The sequence below is a fragment of the Carettochelys insculpta genome, chromosome 3 (genome assembly GCF_033958435.1).
Source record: "Carettochelys insculpta isolate YL-2023 chromosome 3, ASM3395843v1, whole genome shotgun sequence".
Lineage (NCBI taxonomy): Eukaryota > Metazoa > Chordata > Testudines > Carettochelyidae > Carettochelys > Carettochelys insculpta.
Genome location: NC_134139.1, coordinates 124078452 through 124100901, shown reverse-complemented (window position 1 = coordinate 124100901; position 22450 = coordinate 124078452). Strand labels below are relative to the sequence as shown.

General features: G+C 41.0%; 1 protein-coding gene across 6 annotated transcripts in view; it reads right to left on the bottom strand.

The window, feature by feature from the left end:
• CDK19 (cyclin dependent kinase 19) overlaps positions 1 to 22450 on the bottom strand; it is a 192494-nt gene that overhangs the window by 8107 nt on the left and 161937 nt on the right. For all 6 annotated transcript variants that reach the window (XR_012645069.1, XR_012645070.1, XR_012645071.1 and 3 more), the window contains 6 exons: positions 15278 to 15421; positions 14960 to 15029; positions 13967 to 14039; positions 12825 to 12922; positions 10805 to 10883; positions 1849 to 2109 (listed from right to left, as the gene is read on the bottom strand). Coding sequence is in view for 3 of the 6 variants with exons in the window: in XM_074990744.1 (XP_074846845.1) it covers positions 1849 to 2109; positions 10805 to 10883; positions 12825 to 12922; positions 13967 to 14039; positions 14960 to 15029; positions 15278 to 15421 (725 nt within the window). In the remaining 3 variants the exon portion in view is untranslated. The remainder of the gene's footprint in view (positions 1 to 1848; positions 2110 to 10804; positions 10884 to 12824; positions 12923 to 13966; positions 14040 to 14959; positions 15030 to 15277; positions 15422 to 22450) is intronic.

Sequence of the window (22450 nt, the reverse complement as noted above, 5' to 3'; positions counted from 1 at the left end):
CGAATAAAGAAGTTGGGCTAAAGTGCTGAAGAAATGAGAGGGTAAGAAAATTAGAGAAAAGCCAAGGCCACACATACAAGCAAACCAAAACTCTCTACTGTCATTCTTAGAAACAAGAATATTGCGCTCTCTCTCTCAGTTCTAGCTGACTGTCTAGCTTCCATAATGGTATGTTTGCAATTTGTCCAACTCTGGAGTCAAAATGGAAATTCCCTTCTGTGGGACTAAAGTGAGCATAGCCTAGTTAAATGCAAACTATTAGTCTTATAACACTAATCTTACTCCATTAAACTTAATTCAAAATTAGAAGGAAAAAAATGTTTTGGTTTGCACTCATTGTGTGCATCTTAATCTGTGACGAATAATCATTTATATTATTAAGATATTTGAGAGAAGAAAAAAGCTGTGTTTTCAGGTGTATTTAAAACACAGTAAAAAAAAAGAAAAAAGAAAAATATTTGATGATGTTCAATCAATCCTGTTTGAAATGCCTGTGATCTCCCCAAGTATGCATACATTTAGCTCATACAATGCTTTGAATTATTTCATGGTATGTCACTTATTCAGTGGAAAAATATTCTAATTCTAGTCAACCAAGACAAAACGTGCAACTTCAAAAAAGAATACAGATTTCCTGTTTTCCCTTCATATATTCTAATGTTGCTGTAGTGAGAGCATATGAGAATGGAAGACAACAGACCAGATTACTGCAAATAGCCTTTCAAAACTTTTGTTTGAAGATTCACATTTGAATTCACTTACAGAAGGTGAAATGGGAATCAACATTATTACAGTGTCTTGCTGAAGCATACAGACTCGCTTACAGAATTCTGCAATAGCACAGAGGGGACAAACTAAAACCTGTAGCCCACATCTGGTCTGGCAGACCCTTCAAATCTGACCCCCAATCTCCCACTAGGGAGCAGGGTCAGGACAGCCTTTTCAGGAGGAGCCAGCTCAAATCCTGGGCAGCATAGGTGGCTAACCACTGGCCCCCTCCCCTTCTGCCTTACCTCCCCTGCAGCCGCAACCCCTTCCCAGCACATGCTCCACTGCTCTTGGCAGCTCAGCTGCAGTTCTGCCTGGGAAGTGTAGCTGTACTGCTGCCAGCCCCAGTACTTTGAGTGGCGTGGTCTGGAAACTGGGAGCAGGGGGGTGGTTGTATGGGGAGAAAGGATCTTGAGGGAGCAGTCAATGTTGGGGGAGCAAGGGGACTTGGATAAGGGGCAGGGGTTGAGCCACGTCTGGCTGTTTGGGGAGGCACAGCCTCTCCATGGCCTTCCATACAATTTTCCTACCCAATGCTGCCCTCTGGCCAAAAAGTTTGCCCACCCCTGCTATAACATCACAGAAAGTTGTTGATCTTTAAAATTAAAAGAACAGTTATCAAGGTATTAGGGCAAACAACAAATTATCTCATCTATTGTTATCACACGGAAGAGGAAAAAAGAACCTGTCCTGTTAACTCCATGTATTTTATAGGGCCGTCAAACCCTGAATTCTCTGGATTCAACCCAGCAAAACATTCAGTGGGGGTTACTCACATTCCTAACGTTATGCATGTGGTTTAGAATAATACTGAAATTCTGAGAACTAAAGAAACGCTCTTGGAATCTATATAAATACCAAAGTGAAATCCATCTATAGGGAACTTTGATACAGTGATTTTTTTAAACCTGAAGTAGACTTCAAGTCCCCACTTGTACTAATATATTAGAGCAAGTGCAATTCCATTATAGCAAATGTCACTTAAATTTATTCTGTGGAAATAGTTCTCTATAAAATAAATTTCCTCAGAGGACTACAGCTTGCCCCTACAATTAATGCAAACAATAACAAAGTCTGTACCTGATAGTCTGAAGGCATGACAGGCCCGCCTGAGTTAGTGCCTGAAGGCCCTATGCGTGGTTTCTTATTTGGAGGCACCTGATTGAGGCTGGAGTCCTGGCTGTGCTGCAGCCCTGCCCCAGTGCCTCCTCCTCCTGCACCACCTCCTCCTGCAGTCCCATTTGTCTGGGTACTGTTTTGCTGTTGCTGCTGCTGAGGTGCTGCTTGCTGTTGCTGCTGAGGTGCTGCTTGTTGTTGATGCTGATTCTGCTGCTGTTGATTCTAAGAGAAAGCACAACTGGGGATGGTCACTTTTTTCCTTAATTGTACATTTACATCTGGTATCACTGGGGGTCAGACCCAGCCACAAGACAAACCACCAGCAAGACTGTAGTGAAGAGCACAGTCAGCTTAACTTCAGTGCCAGGGAAGATAATAGAGCAGGTAATTAAAGAAATCATCTGCAAGAACTTGGAAGGTGGTTAGGTGATAGGGAACAGCCAGCATGGATTTGTAAAGAACAAATCATGTCAAATTAATCTGATAGCTTTCTTTGACAGGATAACAAGCCTTGTGGATAGGGGAGAAGCTGCAGATGTGGTATACCTAGACTTTAGTAAAGCATTTGATATGGTCTCGCATGATATTCTTATAAAAAAACTAGGCAAATACAATTTAGATGAGGCTACTATAAGGTGGGTGCATAACTGGCTGGATAAGCGTGCTCAGAGAGTAGTTCTTAATGGTTCTCAATCCTGCTGGAAAAGTATTAACAAGTGGGGTTCCGCAGGGATCTGTGTTAGGACCAGTTCTGTTCAATATCTTCTTCAACAATTTAGATATTGGCATAGAAAGGACGCTTATTAAGTTTGCAGATGATACCGAGCTGGGAGGGGTTGCAACTGCTTTGGAGGATAGGGTCAAAATTCAAAATGATCTGGATAAATTGGAGAAATGGTCTGACGTAAACAGGATGAAGTTTAATAAGGACAAATGCAAAGTGCTCCACTTGGGAAGGAACAATCAGTTTCACACATATAGAATGGGGAGAGACTGCCTAGGAATGAGTACAGCAGAAAGGGATCTAGGGGTTATAGTGGACCACAAGCTAAATATGAGTCAACAGTGTGATGCTGTTGCAAACATTATTCTGGGATGCATTAACAGGTGTGTTGTGAACAAGACACAAGAAGTCATTCTTCTGCTCTACTCTACGCTGGTTAGGCCTCAGCTGGAATATTGTGTCCAGTTCTGGGTACTGCAGTTCAAGAAAGATGTGGAGAAATTACAGAGGGTCCAGAAAAGAGCGACAAGAATGATTACAGGTCTAGAGAATGTGACCTATGAAGAAAGGCTGAAAGAATTGGGCTTGTTCAGTTTAGAAAAGAGAAGATTGAGGGGAGACATGACAGCGGTTTTCAGTATCTAAAAGGGTGTCATAAGGAGGAGGGAGAAATCTTGTTCTTTTGGCCTCTGAGGATAGAGCAAGAGGCAATGGGCTTAAACTGCAGCAAGGGAGGTTTAGGTTGGACATTAGGAAAAAGTTCCTAACTGTCAGGGTGGTCAAACAGTGGAATAAATTGCCAAGGGAGGTTGTGGAATCTCCATCCCTGGAACTATTTAAGAACAGGTTAGATAGATGTCTATCAGTGATGGTTTAGACAGTACTTGGTCCTGCCATTGGGGCAGGGGGCTGAACTCGATGGCCTCTCAAAGTCCCTTCCAGTCCTCGTATTCTGTGGTTCTGCGACAGCATTTTCTGACAGTGAAAGGGCTGAAGGAAGGATCTGGTGGCAGAGAATGAGGAGAAAAGGTAGCTGAAGTCAGGGGGGAAGAGAAAGAAGTGAGATAACTGAAAGAGGCATTGGGACCTGGTATCAAATAAAAGGGGAAGGAGCCAAAAAACTGGGAGAAAAATAGCAGAACATATGGATGCAGTGTGTGGGAGCTGCAGAGCAAAGGACACGCTGGGGGTCTGAAAGCAAAAACATAAGGACTCAAAAAAATGGAGGGTGGAGTGTGATAAGCAAGAGTTTCACAGACATTCAGCTGTTAGGAGACAGAACCATCCAGCACTGCAGAAGGTTCTTTGTACCATGCATCCATGCACAAAGGGGACTGCAGTAGTGACCTTTTTTATATGTTGCTCATAAAAGACATAAAACTTTCTCTGCAGAAAAACAAAACAACATTTTTATTGCAGTCAGTTTCACCAGCCAATAAATAAAAACTCTAAAATGTTGCTCAAACAATCTAAGCACGCGTTGATAGATACTTCAGAACTGTGTAAAATTTAGAACTCACTTCAGTTCTCCCAGGGTGTGGGGGTGAGGGGTTTGCTTAACCAGACAATTTATCAGAGCTTAGATGTGGTCAACCTTTATGGAACATTTACATAATTTGCTTCACATAAGTCACTGGAATAAGCTGCCTTCAGCACAACCTTCTTGGCAGACTCACTAATCACAAGCTGTTTAGTTTTCTCAAACTAAAGTGTGTATCGATTGCCACTCATACCGATAATGTCACACTCCAGATGAAATTCACAATCATTTACTTATTTCTGACTGCACAAAGACTCGTACTGTCTTGCATCTACATGGAGGGCTTCTGTCTCCTTATCCTTGTTTGCTGAAGGAAAATATATAACCTACAGCCTGTATTCATCATCTACAGTCATACACAGTTTCTATTTGTGGGGAGATCAATTAGCTAACTTGTTAATTTTTTTGTTTAAAGTTAATAAAAGTTTAATTTTTTTAAAAAAGCTATTCTCTCTCAGAGGTAGATCAAACCACTGTTAAAGATCCAAATGAATTGTAATTTTTAAGACCCCATTTGCAACACAATGCTGGATGTCTCATTTTCTGCCCCCCACCCACCCAAATTAATTATTGGACATTATGTGATTTTTGGATACAGGTGTTTGGTATGAGCTGAAAGATTTTTTTTGTTATGAGTCCCACAGCTGTCATTCTAGAACCTGGGCTCCATGAAAAACAGAGAGCAAGAACTCTGGCAACTGGCGCTAATTATTTGTATCTTAGTGGAGAACCTGGGTCATGGATGCCATAATTTTTCTGGCTTTGGACAAGTGAGGCATGGAGTTTACCTAACTGGTCTGAGATATTTCTGCAGTGCAGGTGTTCCTTCTTTCGTTTTTGAAACAGGTTGAGGCCTAGTCTACTCTAGAAAAATTTGCCAGTATAGCTATAGTGGCAACTCAATCAGTGCAGATGGCAGCTTATAAAGCAACAGAGTGTTTCTGCCAGTAACATTTTTCACTAGTTAACCACATGAAGTTATATTGGTGTGGAAAAGGAGGGATATAACTGTTTGTTATCTTGTTATGATTATTATATGTACCTTAGTTTACTTAACTGATATTACTGTGTGTAACTATGTGGAGTTAAATTTAGAAGGGGTTGTAAGGAAGAGCAAACAGGGACCAGAAGAATGGTCAAAGCTAAACTCTGATAAATTCAGAAGGACAATAGTTGCAGGGAAAAGAGGTAAGTACTTTAGGGGGGAATTTAGGGTGGGTGAGGAAGATCACTTTGTCCTTGAGAAAGGTCATAGATGGTGGTTCCAACATCAGTGCACCGATCTCCCCTACCCTTCATGCCCAAGTGATTTCCACAAGCAAAGCTACTTTCATGGACAAATGTAGCAAAGAGCAGGTGGCTATCAGCTCAAATGGTTTGCCGGTTTAGGCCACAAGGACCAAATTAAAGTCCCACGCAGGTGTTGGCTCCTTGATTCGCGGGAAGGCGCTGTGGAGGCCCTTAAGGAAACATTTGACAGATGGGTGGGTGAAAACCAAGTGGTCTCGGATAGGCAGATGGAAAGCCGATATGGCTTTCAGGTGGACCCTATTTGTGCTGGTGGATAGATTTGTTTGCTGAAGGTGAAGTAGGTAAGTGAGTATATGTGGGATCCATGGCATGACTGGATAGTATGGTTGAGAGAGGCACCAAGCTCTGAAGTACTGCCATTTTTGTAAGTAGGTCTTTCTCGCTGCAGGTCACCTGCTGTTCTCAAGCATCATTTGGATCTGAGGTGGACAGTGCAGGTCTGACACTGTCAGCCAACCAGGAACCATGCATGGAGATGAAGGCAGTTGATGGCTGGGTGGTGAATGGACCCGTTCTGCTGGGTTAGGAGTGAGGAGATGGGAGAAAGATGGTAATAGGGGTCACCTAGACAGTTGCAGAAGCTCCGAAAACCAGGTCTATCTGGGCCATTTGGGTGCTAGTAATAAGACCCGACACCTGTCCTGCTTTTTCTTGATCACAAACCACTGAATGAGAGGGATTGGTGGGAATGCATATGGTGCATTCTATGTGATGTTGAATGCATCTGCCAGTGAGTTGTGGCCTTATCCATGCTGGGAGCAATAGTGAAGGCAGCATGTGTTGGCAGCTGTAGCAAACAGATTTACAGTTGGGAATTCCCATTTGCGGAAGATGTGACAAATGGCAGATCTGTTGATTTCCCACTTGTGATTGATAGGGAAGTTGCAGCTGAGGTCACCTGCAAGTACATTGTTCTTGCCTGGTATGTTGGCTGCCATCAGGTGGATTTGTCAAGGGATACATCACTCCCACAGTTGCACTCCTTCTTGGCAGAGCTGTCTCGATTGTACTCTGCCTTTTTTGTTCACGTAGTGCATTGTTGCTGTACTGTCCATCATTATGCAGACTATTGTTGGAGATCTGCATGGAGAAGTGCATGCAGGTATACTGAATTGTTCTCAGCTGTAGGAGGTTGATGTGCTCGAGCCAGTTCTCTGCTGACCATGTGCCCTGAACCACTTGGTTCCCTAGGTGGGCACCCCAACCTAGTAGGGAAGTGTCTGCCATAATCATGATAGTTGGAGAGGGTCTCTGGAAGGGAACCCCTGTGCATACATTCTGTGGCTGCATTCACCAACTCAGAGAGTCCCCGACTGCAGCTAGAACACTCAGTGTTTTGTTCAGCAGATGGACCAGGGGCCTGAACACTTTTTCTGAATAGGACAGCATTGGTCTCAGCCAGAGGCGTGCATGGGGCATGACCGAGGTCACTGCTGCCATGTGACCAAGTAGACATAGACATTGTCTGGCAGTTACACTGGGACTGACCTGCAGTGTAATAATGAGGTGTCAGATTGCCTGTAGGCAGTGAGACTGTGGTTGTCTGGCAATCCAAAAGTGCCCCTATGAACCTGAGTGTGTGAGTAGGTGTCAGGGTTTGACAGGTTTACATATAGATCCAGACCAGAGAACAATGTTCTGGTTAAAGCTGTTGCTCATTGGTTCTCAGCTAAAGAGTAACCCCTTATTAAACAGTCGTCTAGGTAAAGAAAAACGGTTACTCCCTTTGTTCTTAGCTATGTGGTGACTACTGCTAGGACCTCTGAGAAGACCCTTGGTGCTATGCAGAGGCCAAAGAGTAGCACCCTGTATTGGAAGTGTCATTTCGTTACCATGAATCTGAGGAATCATCTGTGCAATGGGTGGAGGGGGATGTGAAAATAAGCATCTTGGAGGGCAAGAGTGGACAGCCAAACCCCCTTCTGCAGTGCAGGGATGATCATGGCTTATGTTACCATCTTGAATCTTTGGCAGAGTACACACTGGTTTAGATTTCTGAGGTCTAGTATGGGTCTCCAACCCCGTGTTTTCTTCTGTGTAAGGAAGTAGCATAAGTAGAAGCCCCTTCCCCTGTGCTCGGTGGGTACCTCTTCCATGTCCCTCAGCTGTAGAAGATGTTGTGCCTCTTGCATGAGCATGGACTTGTGATGAGGATTTGGGGGGTTGGAGATGAATGGACTGATGTAACCGACATGTACAATCTCCAAGACCCACTTGTTGGTGGTGACAGCTGCCCATGCAGGGTAGAATGCTGCTAGCTTTGAGTTGAAGGTGCCGTGAGGCTTGGCCTGGGGCCTGCAAGCTACGGGAGCCATCTGATTCTTGACCAAATCTTCAAAACGATTGATGGGCTGGAGCTTGGTGGGTCAGAGACTGGTCTGTAGTTTGTCTCCTCCTAGTTGTTTCTGATGTCGCCTGTTATCATAGTGTCTGTTGCTCAATGGAGATGGTTTGTACTTGTAACTAAATTCACCATTTGTTCACCTTTTACAGCAACCATTTGGATGCCTAGGGTATGTAATGTGACCCGTGAATCTTTGAGGGAGTGAAGTATCTTGTTCTTGCTTTCAGCAAAGAGTTGAGACATTTGGAAACAGTGGTTTCGACATCCCTAAGAAAACTAGACAGTTGTAGCCAGGACACTTGCTGCATGACCACTGCTGGTGCTAGGGACATAGTGGCAGTATCTGCTGCGTCCAGGGATGACCGTAGACCTGTCCTTGAAATGAGCGACTCCTCTCCCATGAGGGCTTTGTACTGGTCTCTTTTGTTACATGGAGATATTTCAGTAAAGGCGTGAAGTTGATCAAAGCTGTGGTGTATGTATTTTGCAAGTAGTGCCACCTAACTGGCAATATGAAACTGTAGGCTGGATGATGAATGTGCCTTTTTCCCCATTGCATCCAGCCTGTTCCACTCTGTCTCCCGGGATGAATCTGGTATTCTATTGTCTACCCCTCTGAATCATGGCCTCTACTATCAATGAGTTAGAGGGTGGGTAGGAGAAGAGGAATTCAGTTCCCTCTGAGGCCACATAGTACTTTCGATCCAGCCTCTTTGATGCGGGTGGAATGGAGGCTGGAATGCTCCAGAGAAGCCTGTCTGGATCTAGAAGGGCTTTTTTAATTGGTATTGCCACTGTGTTCTGGGTGGACAAATGTAGGATATTAGTCAGCTTGTGATGTGTATCCCTGGGGGTTGAGAGGAACATCTCGAGCCTGTCTGAGACCCTCCTGAAGAGGTCTTGGAAGGTCCTGGAGTCATCACCCAAGAGGGAGGTGGGTGGTTGCATCATTGAGCCTGTGGAGGATGATGAGGGAGAAAATTGTGATGGGAGCAGGGAATTCGATCGGTCATCTCCTCTAATGTAAGTCCCATAGTCCTCAACCTCTGAAATCTCTGACCTGTCCAGTGACTGAATACTTGGAGGTCAGGGTCTGTTCGATGGTAAAAGCTGAGGTAATGGCTGGGAGAGGGGCTGGTGTCAAAAAGCCATCCACAGATCCCAGTAATGCCAGATGGGTGGCATGGGTGGGGGCACCCACTGCTGTTGTCACCGTTGTAATTGTACTGGCTTGGATTATGATTTTCCCGTTTTCTGAGGAGAAGTTTCATCGTCTGTGTCATAAGACTTCGCTGAATCAGAAGTTGGAGTGAGTGACCGTGAAAGCCTTGAGCTATGTACAAAGCCTTCACTAAGCAGGGGGGGTGCCTGGTACTGAGGTGACAGAGAACTCCTCCAGGGTGGTATACTGTGGCATAAATGGAGGAGGGTACTGGGGCCTCCTGAACTGCTAGTACCGAGAGAACAGAAGCGTCTGTAGCTCTGCTAAGCACGTCTGTGCATTTTGGCAGTGCCAGCTTGTCAGCGTTAATAGCTGCCGGCACCATTGTAATGTTCACAGAAACCAGTGTTTGCTTCCTCTTTGCTGGCTTTCCCTGTGGTGCTGGGATGGGGGCCATTTCAAAGAGCCACACTGTCTTGTTTGAGGAGGGCGAGCATTCTCCTACTATTGCTTTTTCGGCCAAGCACTCCAGGCTGCCCCCCTAAAAGCAGGGAAGGTAGTTGCGCGGTGCTTGGATCTGGTCAATATCATCGCCAGGGAGAGAGACTCCATGGAAGTATGAGACATCTTCTTAGCTTCAGGGGATTTCCCCTTATCTCTAGGGCTTGTCCCAGTCAAAGCCCTGTCAGTGGCTTCAGCCCCCTGGGGGCTGTGCCTGAGACGTAGTCATTGCATTCCATAGGCGTGACAGCCTGCTCCATCTGCCAGACATGGAGCTGTTGTTGCCTCACTTCCTGGACTGTTTTGTCAATTTCCTACAGCGTGGGCAGCTTTCTGTGTTGTGGTGCAGACACAGACACCGCACGCAGAGAGAGTGGCCGTCAGAGACTGAAATGGAGAGGCCACGAGTGGAGCATTTTTTAAAACCCTGCAAGCCGGATATGAGTGAAACTGATGAGACTGGCTGTGCTATGGAGGGAAGCCGCTGAAAGCAGCTAGAGCCGCTGGGGAGAAGCCACATCCGCAGCTTTCCCTTGTTGTTGTCTTGCTCTTATTGTATTTAGTTGTTATTTAAGATAAGTTGTTCCGATTTTGATTTTTTTCTAGGTGACTGAGGGAGTGACTGCTCTTGCGACTGAAGCCGGCGGCAATCATAGAAGAATGAACCGGCTGCCCGCTCAAGTGCAGTAAGTGCCACAGGCATCTCATGCCTGTGCCCTACGCATGGGGCAGCCGGCAGGGGCGGGAGGACACGGTTACATGCAAATCTTTGGCCAGTGGGAGCAGCGGCACTGGCACACCTCAAGGTGGAGCACCCACAGGGACCCTGAGAGAAGAACTGCATGGTTCCACGAAAAGAGAGATGAACATAGTGAAACCTGTTAGTTGAGGTATATATTTGAGAGAGACTGCAACAGGGTCTAACAATGGAATAACAGCCCAGTTGATGACACAGAGGCTGTTGCAGCTTGGTGGTCCGCTCTAAGGTAAGATGAACAGCCACAGAGAAGCTGACAAAACAAGCACAGATGCAGTTCACCTCATGACAACAGGCAAAAGCATATACCTGCTAGTATAACTATGTCCACACTGGGGATTTTGTCCATATAGAAATGTCATAAAAATTGAGGAAACTGACTGGCTGTAAAAAATGTAAACAATTTCATTCACTATTACCATGCGTTAATGTGAAATTTTCTAATGCACTGTTAAAAAGTTTGGGACAACCTTGCCTTCAAAACACATTCCTGGGTAAGAGCCCATGATCAGTTAGCTTCCATTTGTGACATCACAACTTTTCTGTTGCATTTTTCAGAAAAGTGCCCTTTAGTATACCTTATCTCCTTTCTCTTCAGGCTCATCCTCATTGAGGAATTCTCGTTTTGGATAAGGAATCTGGCAGCCAGCAAATACACTGAAATATATCAAACAGCAAATCAAAGACACACTAAACATACATACTTCCAAAATTCATTTATTTTATATCAGATACATTTCAGGGCTTTTTCCACTCAACATTTGGTGTACTTCAACTACACATCACTAAGTGACACCCTATCACCCAACTGGTAGATGTCACTGGCATCTATAGTTACTGGTAGATGTTTACTAGTCTTCTGTTATATTCGCTGTTGGCGAGTTACCTTCCTATAGAATAATAGCAGAAATGAGTGAGCACAAAAGAGAGCACTATTATTTGCTGTCCTGACAAGGCATTTGTTCACTTTGCTATGTGAATCAACCAGAACCTCTACAGCAGTCAACTGGAAGTAAACGGACACAATGGAACAAGGGTCTGATCCAATACCAATTAATGTTATGGGAGTTTTTCCATGGACTTCAATGGTTTTTGTATCATGCCCTAAATGTAGTAGCTATTCATCTTCGGAGAACTGGAATCAGTCAGTCTCTGGGGCCTTGTTTAGAAGACGGAAAAAGGTAGTTTCAGACTGAGTCAAGCAAACTTGATTTGAAATACCAATTAGCATCTATTATACATACCATATAATATGTTTAAAAGCATGTTGCCAGGTGTTGTAACCTAAGCAGAGGTAGACTGGTATGAGAGTGCAGCATGCTACTAGTAGGTAATATTATGTACCAATTTTAATTTCAGCAGTTCTTGAGGGAGGGAACCTGTGTTACAACACAATCAGCTTAACTTGAATTTGAAAGTGTAACCTGGGCCTACACTAATTGCTAAGTGGAGTTTCAAATCATTAGGGCTAATTTGATTTTTTAATTTTTTTTTTTTTTTTTTTTTTTACATAAGACCTGTTCATTCTGCCATGAGGGCTCCTACATCTGGACTACCATTGAGGGAAGGATAGCTCAGAGGTTAGAGCACTGGCCTTGTAAACACAGGGTTGTAAATTCAGTCCTTGAAGGGGCCTTTCAAGGTTCTAGGGTAGGTTAGATTTAAAAAACTGTCAAGGATGGTGACAGGGCCTGCTGTGAGTGCAGGGGACTGGACTTAATGACCTCTCAAGGTCCCTTCCAGCTCTATGATATTTGTATGTATAGCTCCACATTTTCAACGTCAAATTTCAGCACTCTTCCTTGGAAAGGTTGCTGACGCCTGCACTACAGTGTCCCATATAAGATTTGATTTTGATCATGGATAAAAGATTATATTTTTCCTTAGCCTGATTCTCAGATACAGCTAACCCATTTAAAGTGAAACTTTCAATTAAAAAAAAAAAAAAAAAGCTTGAGGCAGATCCCACTCAGCATGACAATTTCAGCCCATATTTTTAAAGTTTGGTAAAGCTGTAATGAAAAATGGTTCAGAAAGCTTAACTTTGTGTGATGCCTCTTCCAGCTAAATCTACAATGAATGATAAGAAACTAGATTGAGGTCATGTGAGAAAGTGTTTTTGATATTGTTATCCTAACAGTAGATGTATTTATCCACATTACACTACCCCAGCTGGCATAATTCAAGGTTTCTGCCCAAGGGAAACAGTAGACTAAGGTAAGAGGAGCTGGTAAGTGATTGTTCAGAAAGTACATTACGTACTGCTTGGCTGAATGATGTATGTCTAAAAGGGGCACATCTACAAAATATTTATATAAATACTTCAGGATATTTTTCTGAGAACCATCACTTCTCTGCGCTCCCAATTTATCCACTTTTACTGAGTGCAGCAAGTATAAAGTTGTTGCTCTCCTGACCACTGATTGATTTACATCACTGAGGAGCCTTGAAAACTCAGATACAGAGTCATGTTGGTGAGAAAAATGTTCTTGTTACAAGCACATTTCTTCTTTTTTAAATGGTTGCCATAAACTGGACATGAATAGTTAACAAAAAAAAAAAAGGCAGCATAAAGAACAGAGAAAAAGCAAGACATACTCTGATGTAGGCAATGGATCCTCTTGGAAGTAGGGATCCTGCAAAGCCTGCTCTGAGGTAATTCTCTTCGTAGGATCCATGGTAAGAAGTTTTTGAAGCTGTGTAGGGTAACATCAGAAATAATAAACAACTTCTGAAACTGTTATTTTTCAAACTAACAACTCGTATGCCCCATGACTGAGCAAACTACAAATGGCTCATTCAGAACAGCAAAATAAGAATTTCATGCACAGCAACACTTCTGTGTTCTATAACGTACATCCATGGAAAACATTGTTACCATGATGTTTTGCTGGCATGAGAAATGAGGTTAACTGAGCTAGATTCTTCAGTGCAGTGTATGCCACCTTGAGCTACAGAAATAAAGGGCCTCTGATATCAGTGTAATCGTGCATGAAGGATCAGCCCAACATAAGGGTGATTCTCTGCTGGCACATGGATGTGATAGGAGTACTTATGTCGCTCCTTGCTGCTGGCATAGCAGGCCAAGAGGCACAGAGGAAAGTGGGTACAACCAAGACTTTGCTTTGCCTGAGACTTTGGTGCTCGTCATAGACATGTTAGCAAGAGCAGCCTGAGAGAAGCTGTAACTCAGTGCATGGGGACTGGTCCTACTGAAAGACTACATCCAGGTCAGAGTGCAAAGGTGATCTTTATGCTACTATTGTACACACATTCATGTCCTGTCCAATGAGATACACTAGTAGTACAAGTGGCTCTACCCACTGCCATGCCCCCTCTCCCATAATTGGAGGAATGGCAGCACAGCAATGCACCACCCCTGAGGATTTTCTCTGCTGCTCCCATAGTAGTGGGGGGTGATACCTGGAAAGGTGGTGACACGAGCGCACCTGGGAGAGGAGTGCCAAGTAAGTGCCCTACCCAGACCCCCTCCCTAGCCCAGCAAATTCTTTAATCTGACATACCCTGTTTTCCAGGGTTTCTGAATTAGAGAGATTCGAGTGTAACAAACAAGATACCAGACAATGGCAAATTTGTTGAAATACTGAAAGTCACGCCTGTAACTATCTTTTATATTTTTAAAATTCATTCTTCTCATCCAGCAGTAAAGAGAAATAGTTTTAATATTACAATTATATTTCAAAGCAAACTAATCCCTGATAGCAGAATGGTATACATACCAAAAGGAAAACTTTACTGTCAGGCTTGACTTTATGTTTCTCCATGTATTTTATGAGGCTACTATTAGCATACCTGAAAAATCATAAACAAGTTTCAAAAATAATATATTATAGTCTTACAGCACTGCACCAAGCAATAAAGAAAATGCATTCTAGTTCAAAGAACATGCTTTGTATTCAATTTTTTAGGAGATACAATGTCCTACGTACATTTTGCCATGCATTCTATTTGTAAAGTGTGACTGTTTGTCCTAGCTTTCAGGGTTAGTATTTTATGAATTGTTTGTACTTTAGTACAATGGAATGTACACTTTGATGAGATATGGCCGAGGTCTTGATAGAAGTAGCACATAACTGAAGCAAATGTTGTAGAGGAACTTAGTAGAAGCTACTCTGTCACTCAGGCACATTGGCTCCAACAGTGCAGCCACTAAATCAGCATTTGCCATTTGAGAAGCTGTTGCAACCATTCCCTTCAGTTGGCAGAGGAACAAGTCTGTCCCATTTCCCAATAAAAGCATGAGCTGTGTGAAATCTTTGAGCTGAAAATACTCCCTTTAAGAGTAATCAGACATACAATGTAAGTCTTACTTTTAATCTGTAGCTCTCTGTGGGTAATGATGATGATTATTTTACAACGAGAAACTGATGCATAGAGGCATCAAGTGGCTTGCTGAAGGCAACTCAGAAAATCCAGGCCAGAGCTGGGAATAGCGCTCAAATCTTCTGAGTCCCAGGCCTGTGCCTTGCCCTGGACTATGTTGCTCCTTGCCCAATTTCCCAACATTGTCCACCACAGCAGGGGACAATCTGACTTACTCAACAAAACCTCTTGCCAATATTAAAGGATGGACATTAACATTCTTTTAAAATCTAAATAATACTGTCTTGCTCAGACTTGGTATGAAGATAACTGAAGCTGATCTCTACTGCTGATTTCTGTGGATCTATTATAAGCAGTTTTCAACTACTGTCTGTGGTATAATTACTTACGTTGTTCTCCTAAAGTCTTTTTGAAGGGTGGGATATTCTGGCATCTTCCGTATATCTTCCCAGTCTTTATCTTAGAAAAGATAAAGCAATTGGACAGTTTAAAGTGCAGGTTAAGTAATGTGATGTACATAAATTGTAATATTTGTCTGACACTTTATGTTAGTTGTTTTGTATTGTTACTCCAAAGTCTCACCACTTTCTTGGGCAGAGATTCCATATCCGCCATACTGGCAGCTTTGATAAAGCTACGGAGCTAGTAATTTCCTTTAAATCCAAATCCAAGGGTTTATTCATAACCTTTTAATGATAGTGAATTACCTGCTGGGAATCCCATTACACTAAAAATGCGATCTAGCTGATCGTGATGAAAAGGATTACTCGTTTTGATGTCTTCCTGACGACAGTGAAAAATAGGTTCTGAAGTCAATAGTTCAGCAAATATACACCCAATTGCCCATATATCTAGAAGAGAGAGAAGATAATTTATGTGAATTTGCCCTATTCTATCAACCTGTTTTCTATTTTACACAGTAGATACACTATTCCTCACATGAAAATTCATTACAGTAATTTAAAACATGAAATAATTTAACTAACACACAGGAAATGGAATAACTGCATCACCATGTTTTAGGTTACAAGCCATATCAAACAAACTCTCCTGTAAATTGTATATGAAATTGGATTCTGACAATGTAACACAGTATAGCAATACATTTAGAGTTACAGCAGAAGCCTTCCTAATCTCTGCTGACAACTGAGTCTTCAGGACATTCAACTGATCACATAAACAGATCATAATGCTCCAAAAAGGGCAGATTGAAATAATAGCTCTATCAGATACTAGAACATAATTCCTACAGGGTAATCAAATATATAGTGATAAGGAGAAATTATAACACTGAGTGTATGTATATGGGCAAGCAAATTAGATGACACAAAATGAATAGAGCAAGACCCAAATTTTAGCAAGTAAAGAAGCCTGATGAAACCTTTCACAACCAATTAAAAAGACTGATACATACACAATAACGCCCATTGGAACCATTTTACAACAGTGTAATCTATAGTAGCTTGATAGCAAGTGCATTAAAAAACAGACTAACAGAATGATCAAATCAGTGAAAGCAAATTCTAGCAACATTAATCTGATGCAAAAGATGTTGTGCTCTATCATGTTAAGATGCTATTCAAAATAAAATGTACCAGAAGAGTAACATTACATAAATTTATAGATTATATGGGATCCTGCTACCTCCACTAACATCAGGCCTAGAATTCTGTTTTAGAATGAAGTTTACATTATGCCAAGCATCCTAAAACATAATTTAGTCCAGGAATGGGTTTGAGGGTTGTAGTAAGATGAAGGGCTAAGCCCCTAAAGCACACGCCTGGTTTGAGGCCTAAGGCCTAGCAACAATGGACAAAACATGGCTAAAAGCAAAGCTAACCTGTGAGCAAGAGGCAGGCCTCTGCTAACATAACTTGGCTCAGACAGAACTGAGAGTACAAAACACTAATTGGTCCAGGTGCAGAACGGTTATTGCTGCAGCTCATAAGTCGAAATCACAAGGTAACACCAGGTTACTAAAAAAGACCTTGGTACTTACTCCTCACAGATACAGACTCAGGTTCAGGAAAGGGTCTAAAATGACAGCATGATGGATAAGAGATGATCTAACCATACCATGAGGTACAGGGAGATGGGTGGCAACCTGACAATGTCAGAGGGTGGCAATCTGATATGTCAGCAGTGAGATCTGCTTTGTTTGTACCTGTATATAACGTGATGTTTGGAAGGAACATGTTTGTCTGACCTAGGGGGCAGTGGAATTCCCACTGGCTGCATCAGTCCACTGCTGCAGGTACATCTGGGCAGTGTATCAGTACAGCACACAATACCTGACAACTATTATTTGCACCTCTGCAATAAACCTGGGCTGGGTGCCTTCGATCCTTATCTTGAATGTGGTCTTTGGGGAACCTCGTGGGGTCTGCTGTGATTATTGGGCCCACGTCATTAAACCCACATGCAAGCAGCCTTCTGGTTATCACCAACAGAGCCAAAGACCCATGAGGACACAATGGCAGTAAATCCGCTGAACTACAAGGGTCAGAAAAACAAAATACTGGCAGCTGAATTATGCACCACCAGAAAAACAATTTTTAACATGAGACACTCAAGCATATATAACCAAAAGATATAAAAGAAAATTTTATCAGTGTTGTGTAGATCAAATTCTTAAAGAGCCTATGATGGCATAAAAAAGGTAAAAACAATTTTCAAATAGAATTATAGAAGAGAGTTAGATCATACAGGCCATCTCGTCTATGCAACACACTTCCTCATAGCAGCCATTCTATATTTCCTCAACTTAGTTTTCAGTATCCTAAATTTCTCCACTTTGAGAAACACCACTCTACGAGTCAACATCTTATTGTCAGACATTTTCCTGATGATCATCTTAAGTTTTCTCTTTCATAATTTCATCCCATTATTTCCATACAGATTCGAGTCACAATCTCGGGTATTCTCTTGCTTTGATTTTATTTTTAGGGATATTTGCATGAATACAACATCTTTGGTTCTTAAGATTTTATCTTCTTCTCCAGTATGAGTAGCTTGGTATTTACAGAATTTCTATGTGGGTCAAGTGAAAAGACTTAATCATTCACTCTTACATGAAGTGTTTACATATTATATATTGAATGGAAAAAGTTAATCAGATCTTCGGGTGACAACAATAACCTGAAAAACCTGCTCAGACAGGGTACATTAACCTTTGAAAGTCCATTCTCTCACCAGCCAGCCTGTGAATGATGCAGTTTATACTTAGGGATACACTCAAGTATTCTGGGTCTTTGCGATAGAGAACAAAAAAGCAGTCATGTAACAGTTTGAAGACTAACAAAATAATTTATTAGCTTTCGTGGGGCAGACCCACTTCTTCAGATCTGGAAATAGTGAACTGGCATAACAAATATATATCAGACAAATAGAAAACAAAAAAACAAAAAAATTAAAACTGACAAATCAGCTGGCGCGGGGGGGGGTGAAGGGTAGAGAAGAGGGGAAAGAAAATGACTTACAGCTAGTGTCTATTAAGTTAAGTGACTTGCCTGAGATCACTATGAATATCGAAGATAGGGAAGCTGTCTTTGTAATGCGTAAGGTAAGACAGCTTCCCCATCTTTGATATTCACAGCGATCTCAGGCAAGTCACTTAGATACTTGCACTAAGTAATTTTCATCCCCCTTCTCCCCACCCTTTGCAGCCCTCCCAGCTGATTTGTTAATTTTAATTTCTTTTATGTATTTTTGTTTTAGTTTTTTATCTTTCTGTTACATATTTGCCATGCCAGCTCACTATTTCCAGATTTGAAGAAGTGGGTCTGCCCCACAAAAGCTCATCACCTAATAAATTATTTTGTTAGTCTTTAAAGTGCTACAAGACTGCTTTTTTATTTTGTGAAGATACAGACTAACGTGGCTACCTCTTTGTGATACAGATTAACAGAGAACTATATTTTTCTATCCTTCTAGCATCACAAAAGATGCCAAAGCAATAAATGGATTTTTTTGTTTATTTTTTTTAACTACTCACAATGTAATTTCAAAATTTCAAGTTAATATTTAATTTATTCAAATAATGGATTACTGGGTAACATGGAAATACCTTAACTATGTTGCTTTTCAGCCATTACATTATTTAATATGTGCAGTTCATAATCCCTGAGTTTAGCCTGTCATACCTCTTACTGGAGTCCCTTCAACTTCAATGTATTATCAAAAATATCCTCAGAATATTTACTAAATTATAGAACACCTGTAACTTTATTTTTCTATGGAATCACTGATTTATAAAACTAGAAAAAAATCATGAACTGCAACCCAAGTGGGTCAGAATTTTCTCTATGCTAATCCTTAAATTTTATGTAAACTGGGCTAAAACGTGTGACAGATGGTACTGCAACTGCCTAATCCCCCCTATTGCTAGGCAGAATTAAAAAAAAAATCAACTATTTTATTTACAAGTTAAATTGTATTTTCTAATTTAAATTAAACAGGTTAACAGGTTAATTTAAAAAACAAACACAAGTAAATCTGAAATAATGACAAGCTATGTTAAGGTCTAAACTTACTATAATATATTTAGTAGTTTCAATTACTTTTTTAAAAAGTTAACCAATACATGTTTCCTGTCAACTTTCAAAGAAAGTTAAACCACTGAACTGCCAGAAGTCACTGGCTAAGCACCTGGACTGGTTCACTGAAACACTAAACCATCTTTTGAAATCAGTACCCTCTTCTGCAAGTACAGAAAGAATATTTTTTTAAATTTCAGTTTTTTCTACTAGTTCAGCTCAATGACTAATTCATTCAAAAATTAAGAAATCAGAGAGGTGATGGGGGAAAAAAGCAGGAACCTTTAATTTCCTCTTTTAATATACATATATATAAAAATCACATGGGAGAGGATGAAATCTACAAGTTCTAAAATCTTGAAGTAGAAGGTGACCAGAAACAATCATTCAAGTAACTAACTACAAATACTTCCTTTGTTTAAAAATTCTGTTAGCTTTCAATGCAAAACTTATTTTGATAAACTTACCTTCTGTCTCCAGTGCTAACTAAAGATAAAAGTTAAAATGCTGTTTTGTATATTTTAATTGAATATTAATTTCTGACTAAACACTTTAAAAATCATGTACAAAACTGATAATAAATAAGAAATGAAATGCAAAAATTAAGAATTGGGATAAATGTGAATTAAGCTATACAGCTGCTTAAATAAATCTGTGTAGATACGTTATATTCAGCTTATTAGCAAAAAAAAAAGGGGGGGGGACAAAACTTAGTGCAAAGGCTATATTTACTTTCAAATCCACATATTTTAATAGTTGCCAACAAAGGAGATACAACCTTTATTTAGGAAAACAACTAAAAAGTACAAATGTTAAATTGCTTTGATTTTAATCAATCCACCCTGCTATTAGGAATGTTTTCTATCACATTACTCAGCATTGGTTTTGTATAATATTGACAAGTTGTAATAATTATCTACCACGCATGTTGTTGCTAGAGAAGGAATAATTCTAGAAATAGTATAGAAGCCCATTCAGTACAAGTGTGCCTATACATACCTGGGAAGTCTGTTCTGGTATGGCTATGGTCTGAAGAAGTGGGTCTGTCCCATGAAAGCTCACCTAATAAATTATTTTGTTAGTCTTTAAAGTGCTACTTGACTGCTTTTTGTTTTGATATCTCATAAGGGTAGCTGTGTTAGTCTATAGCTTCACTAAAAACAAGCAGTCCTGTAGCATCTTAAAGATTAACAAATTTACCCACAACTTACCCACAAAACTCATTACCTAATAAATAAATTTGTTAGTCTTTAAGGTGCTACAGGACTGCTTGTTTCCTTTACATACCTGTGCATCTCCTGGTTAATACAGATTAAAACAATCATGCATAATTTGGGTCTGATTTTTTAAAATAAAAATAAATAGTGCTCCTATCCTTAACTATCTTACACCCAATCCTGTAAACATTCTGGCCTGGTCAACCCTGAAAAGTTAGAATAACTCTGCTAGGTTAATATGTCAGCCTAACCCATTGTGTAAACACAGCTGTGTTGATGGAAGCATTCTACCACCAACTTACTGCTGCACCACTTTTATTGTTTCAGGCACCTCATACACAATACAGCATTGAAAAAGGGTTTCAATTAATATTTATCAGATTTACAATACATAAGTTGTAAACCACCTTCAAACAGTAAAAAAGTAGAAGTCCACCACAATAGATTCTGCCCTTTTCCTGTCTCAAAGGTCAGAAGAAGGGGCGTATCGCTAATGAGCTACCAACGCTAACGCATGTTAATGCATCTGAGGCAACAGGTCACTGTCACTGCAGCAAGCTGGCCCCATCCGGGATACTGGCCCATGGTAGGTGGCCCCAGCTGGGCATGGCAGTTAACCAAATGTGCCAGTTACCTGAATGCCAGATAACCGGATTTTTACTGGACATGATTTTCTAGTAACAAATTCTTGCTAAATTCCAACTCTAGTCTACAAAAGCTGAAAACATTGTGGCCTTGGCTTGACTCTGTATATTTCCTCAAAGAAAACACATAATATTCCCTAATTTAGTGAATGGTATTATCCTGATCAATGAACCAAATTACACTACTTTGCCAGCCTGCTTGGGTCTATCTTCCACTCTCCTTTTCCTGTGTGATGGGGAAGACTTAGTGATGAATACTCGGCAATGGTTCTTATTTCATTGATCAAATACTTTAATACATTTGGGGATGGAGGGTGTGGCAAAAGAAATAATTCCATCTATAATGGCAAATTTCAAGTTCAGGTGCTTACTTGATCCGTAATACAACCTTCTGAACTCTGCTTTTCAGACCTGTCCAGGCTCTCCACACCTCATACAATCCCCAGCCCAACCAGTCTCACTCCTGCTAACCTTGCTCTGTACCTTTCAAGGTGGAAATGACTGAGTAGTCTGTTCCCTTCTGCAATATAAGATTCTTTTTTATGATAGTACCTCAGCCCCCCTCATAACATCTTAACCATTATAATTATCCATATTTTTAAAAGCATATCATGATGGGAAACAATATAATATAACCACTGTCACTGTTATTGCTTAGCTATACGCTGGTTCTAGAAATGTCTGTATGAGCAAATTTTTGAGAAGTTTTCAAGACTGGCAATGTCTCAGCTTTGAAATGTGTGAAACAATGGCCTTTTAGGACAGCTGCTAAATTAGGACACATACTGCACAATCCGTTCCACATTAGCACTGTAGCTAAAATGTAAATATACATAGGAAATTCAAAGGGAAATTAGTGAGAAATAACTGAATTTAAAGCACAGTAACTATGCGTTACTAATTCTCTACCTGGAGGTTCTGATTCTGTACCAACAAACAGTATCCACATTGTGAAGAATAGCTATTCAGCAGTTGCAGATTCTGGACTTTACCTTGTATAGATAAGCCCTTACAGTGAGAGATTTAAAGAGCTCAGTTTGTTTAACTTATCAAAAAGAATGAGAGGTGGACTTGAATGAAGCATATAATTACCCCATGGAAAGAAAATTCCAGCAGAGAAAGGCATAACAAAAAAAGAATGGCTGAAAGCTTAAAGCTATATAAATTCATATTCGAAATAAGGCATACATTCTTAAGAGTGAGGGTGATTACCTAATGCAACAAATTACCAAGTGTTGTTGTGTATTTTCCGTATCAGGATTCAGCAAACTCTGGCATGGTTGCCAAGAGTGGCACATGAGCCAATTTTCATCAGCATGTGACACAGGTCCTACCCCTTCAACCCCATGCAGCCAGGAGCCTGCTCAAAGCCTGTGCATTAACAAAAGACCAGCTAATTCTACCAACCACGACCTAAATAGTAAAGCTCTGCATCTTAATTTATTTATTAATGAAGCTGTAGTAAGTAGGACTATTAGCAACTT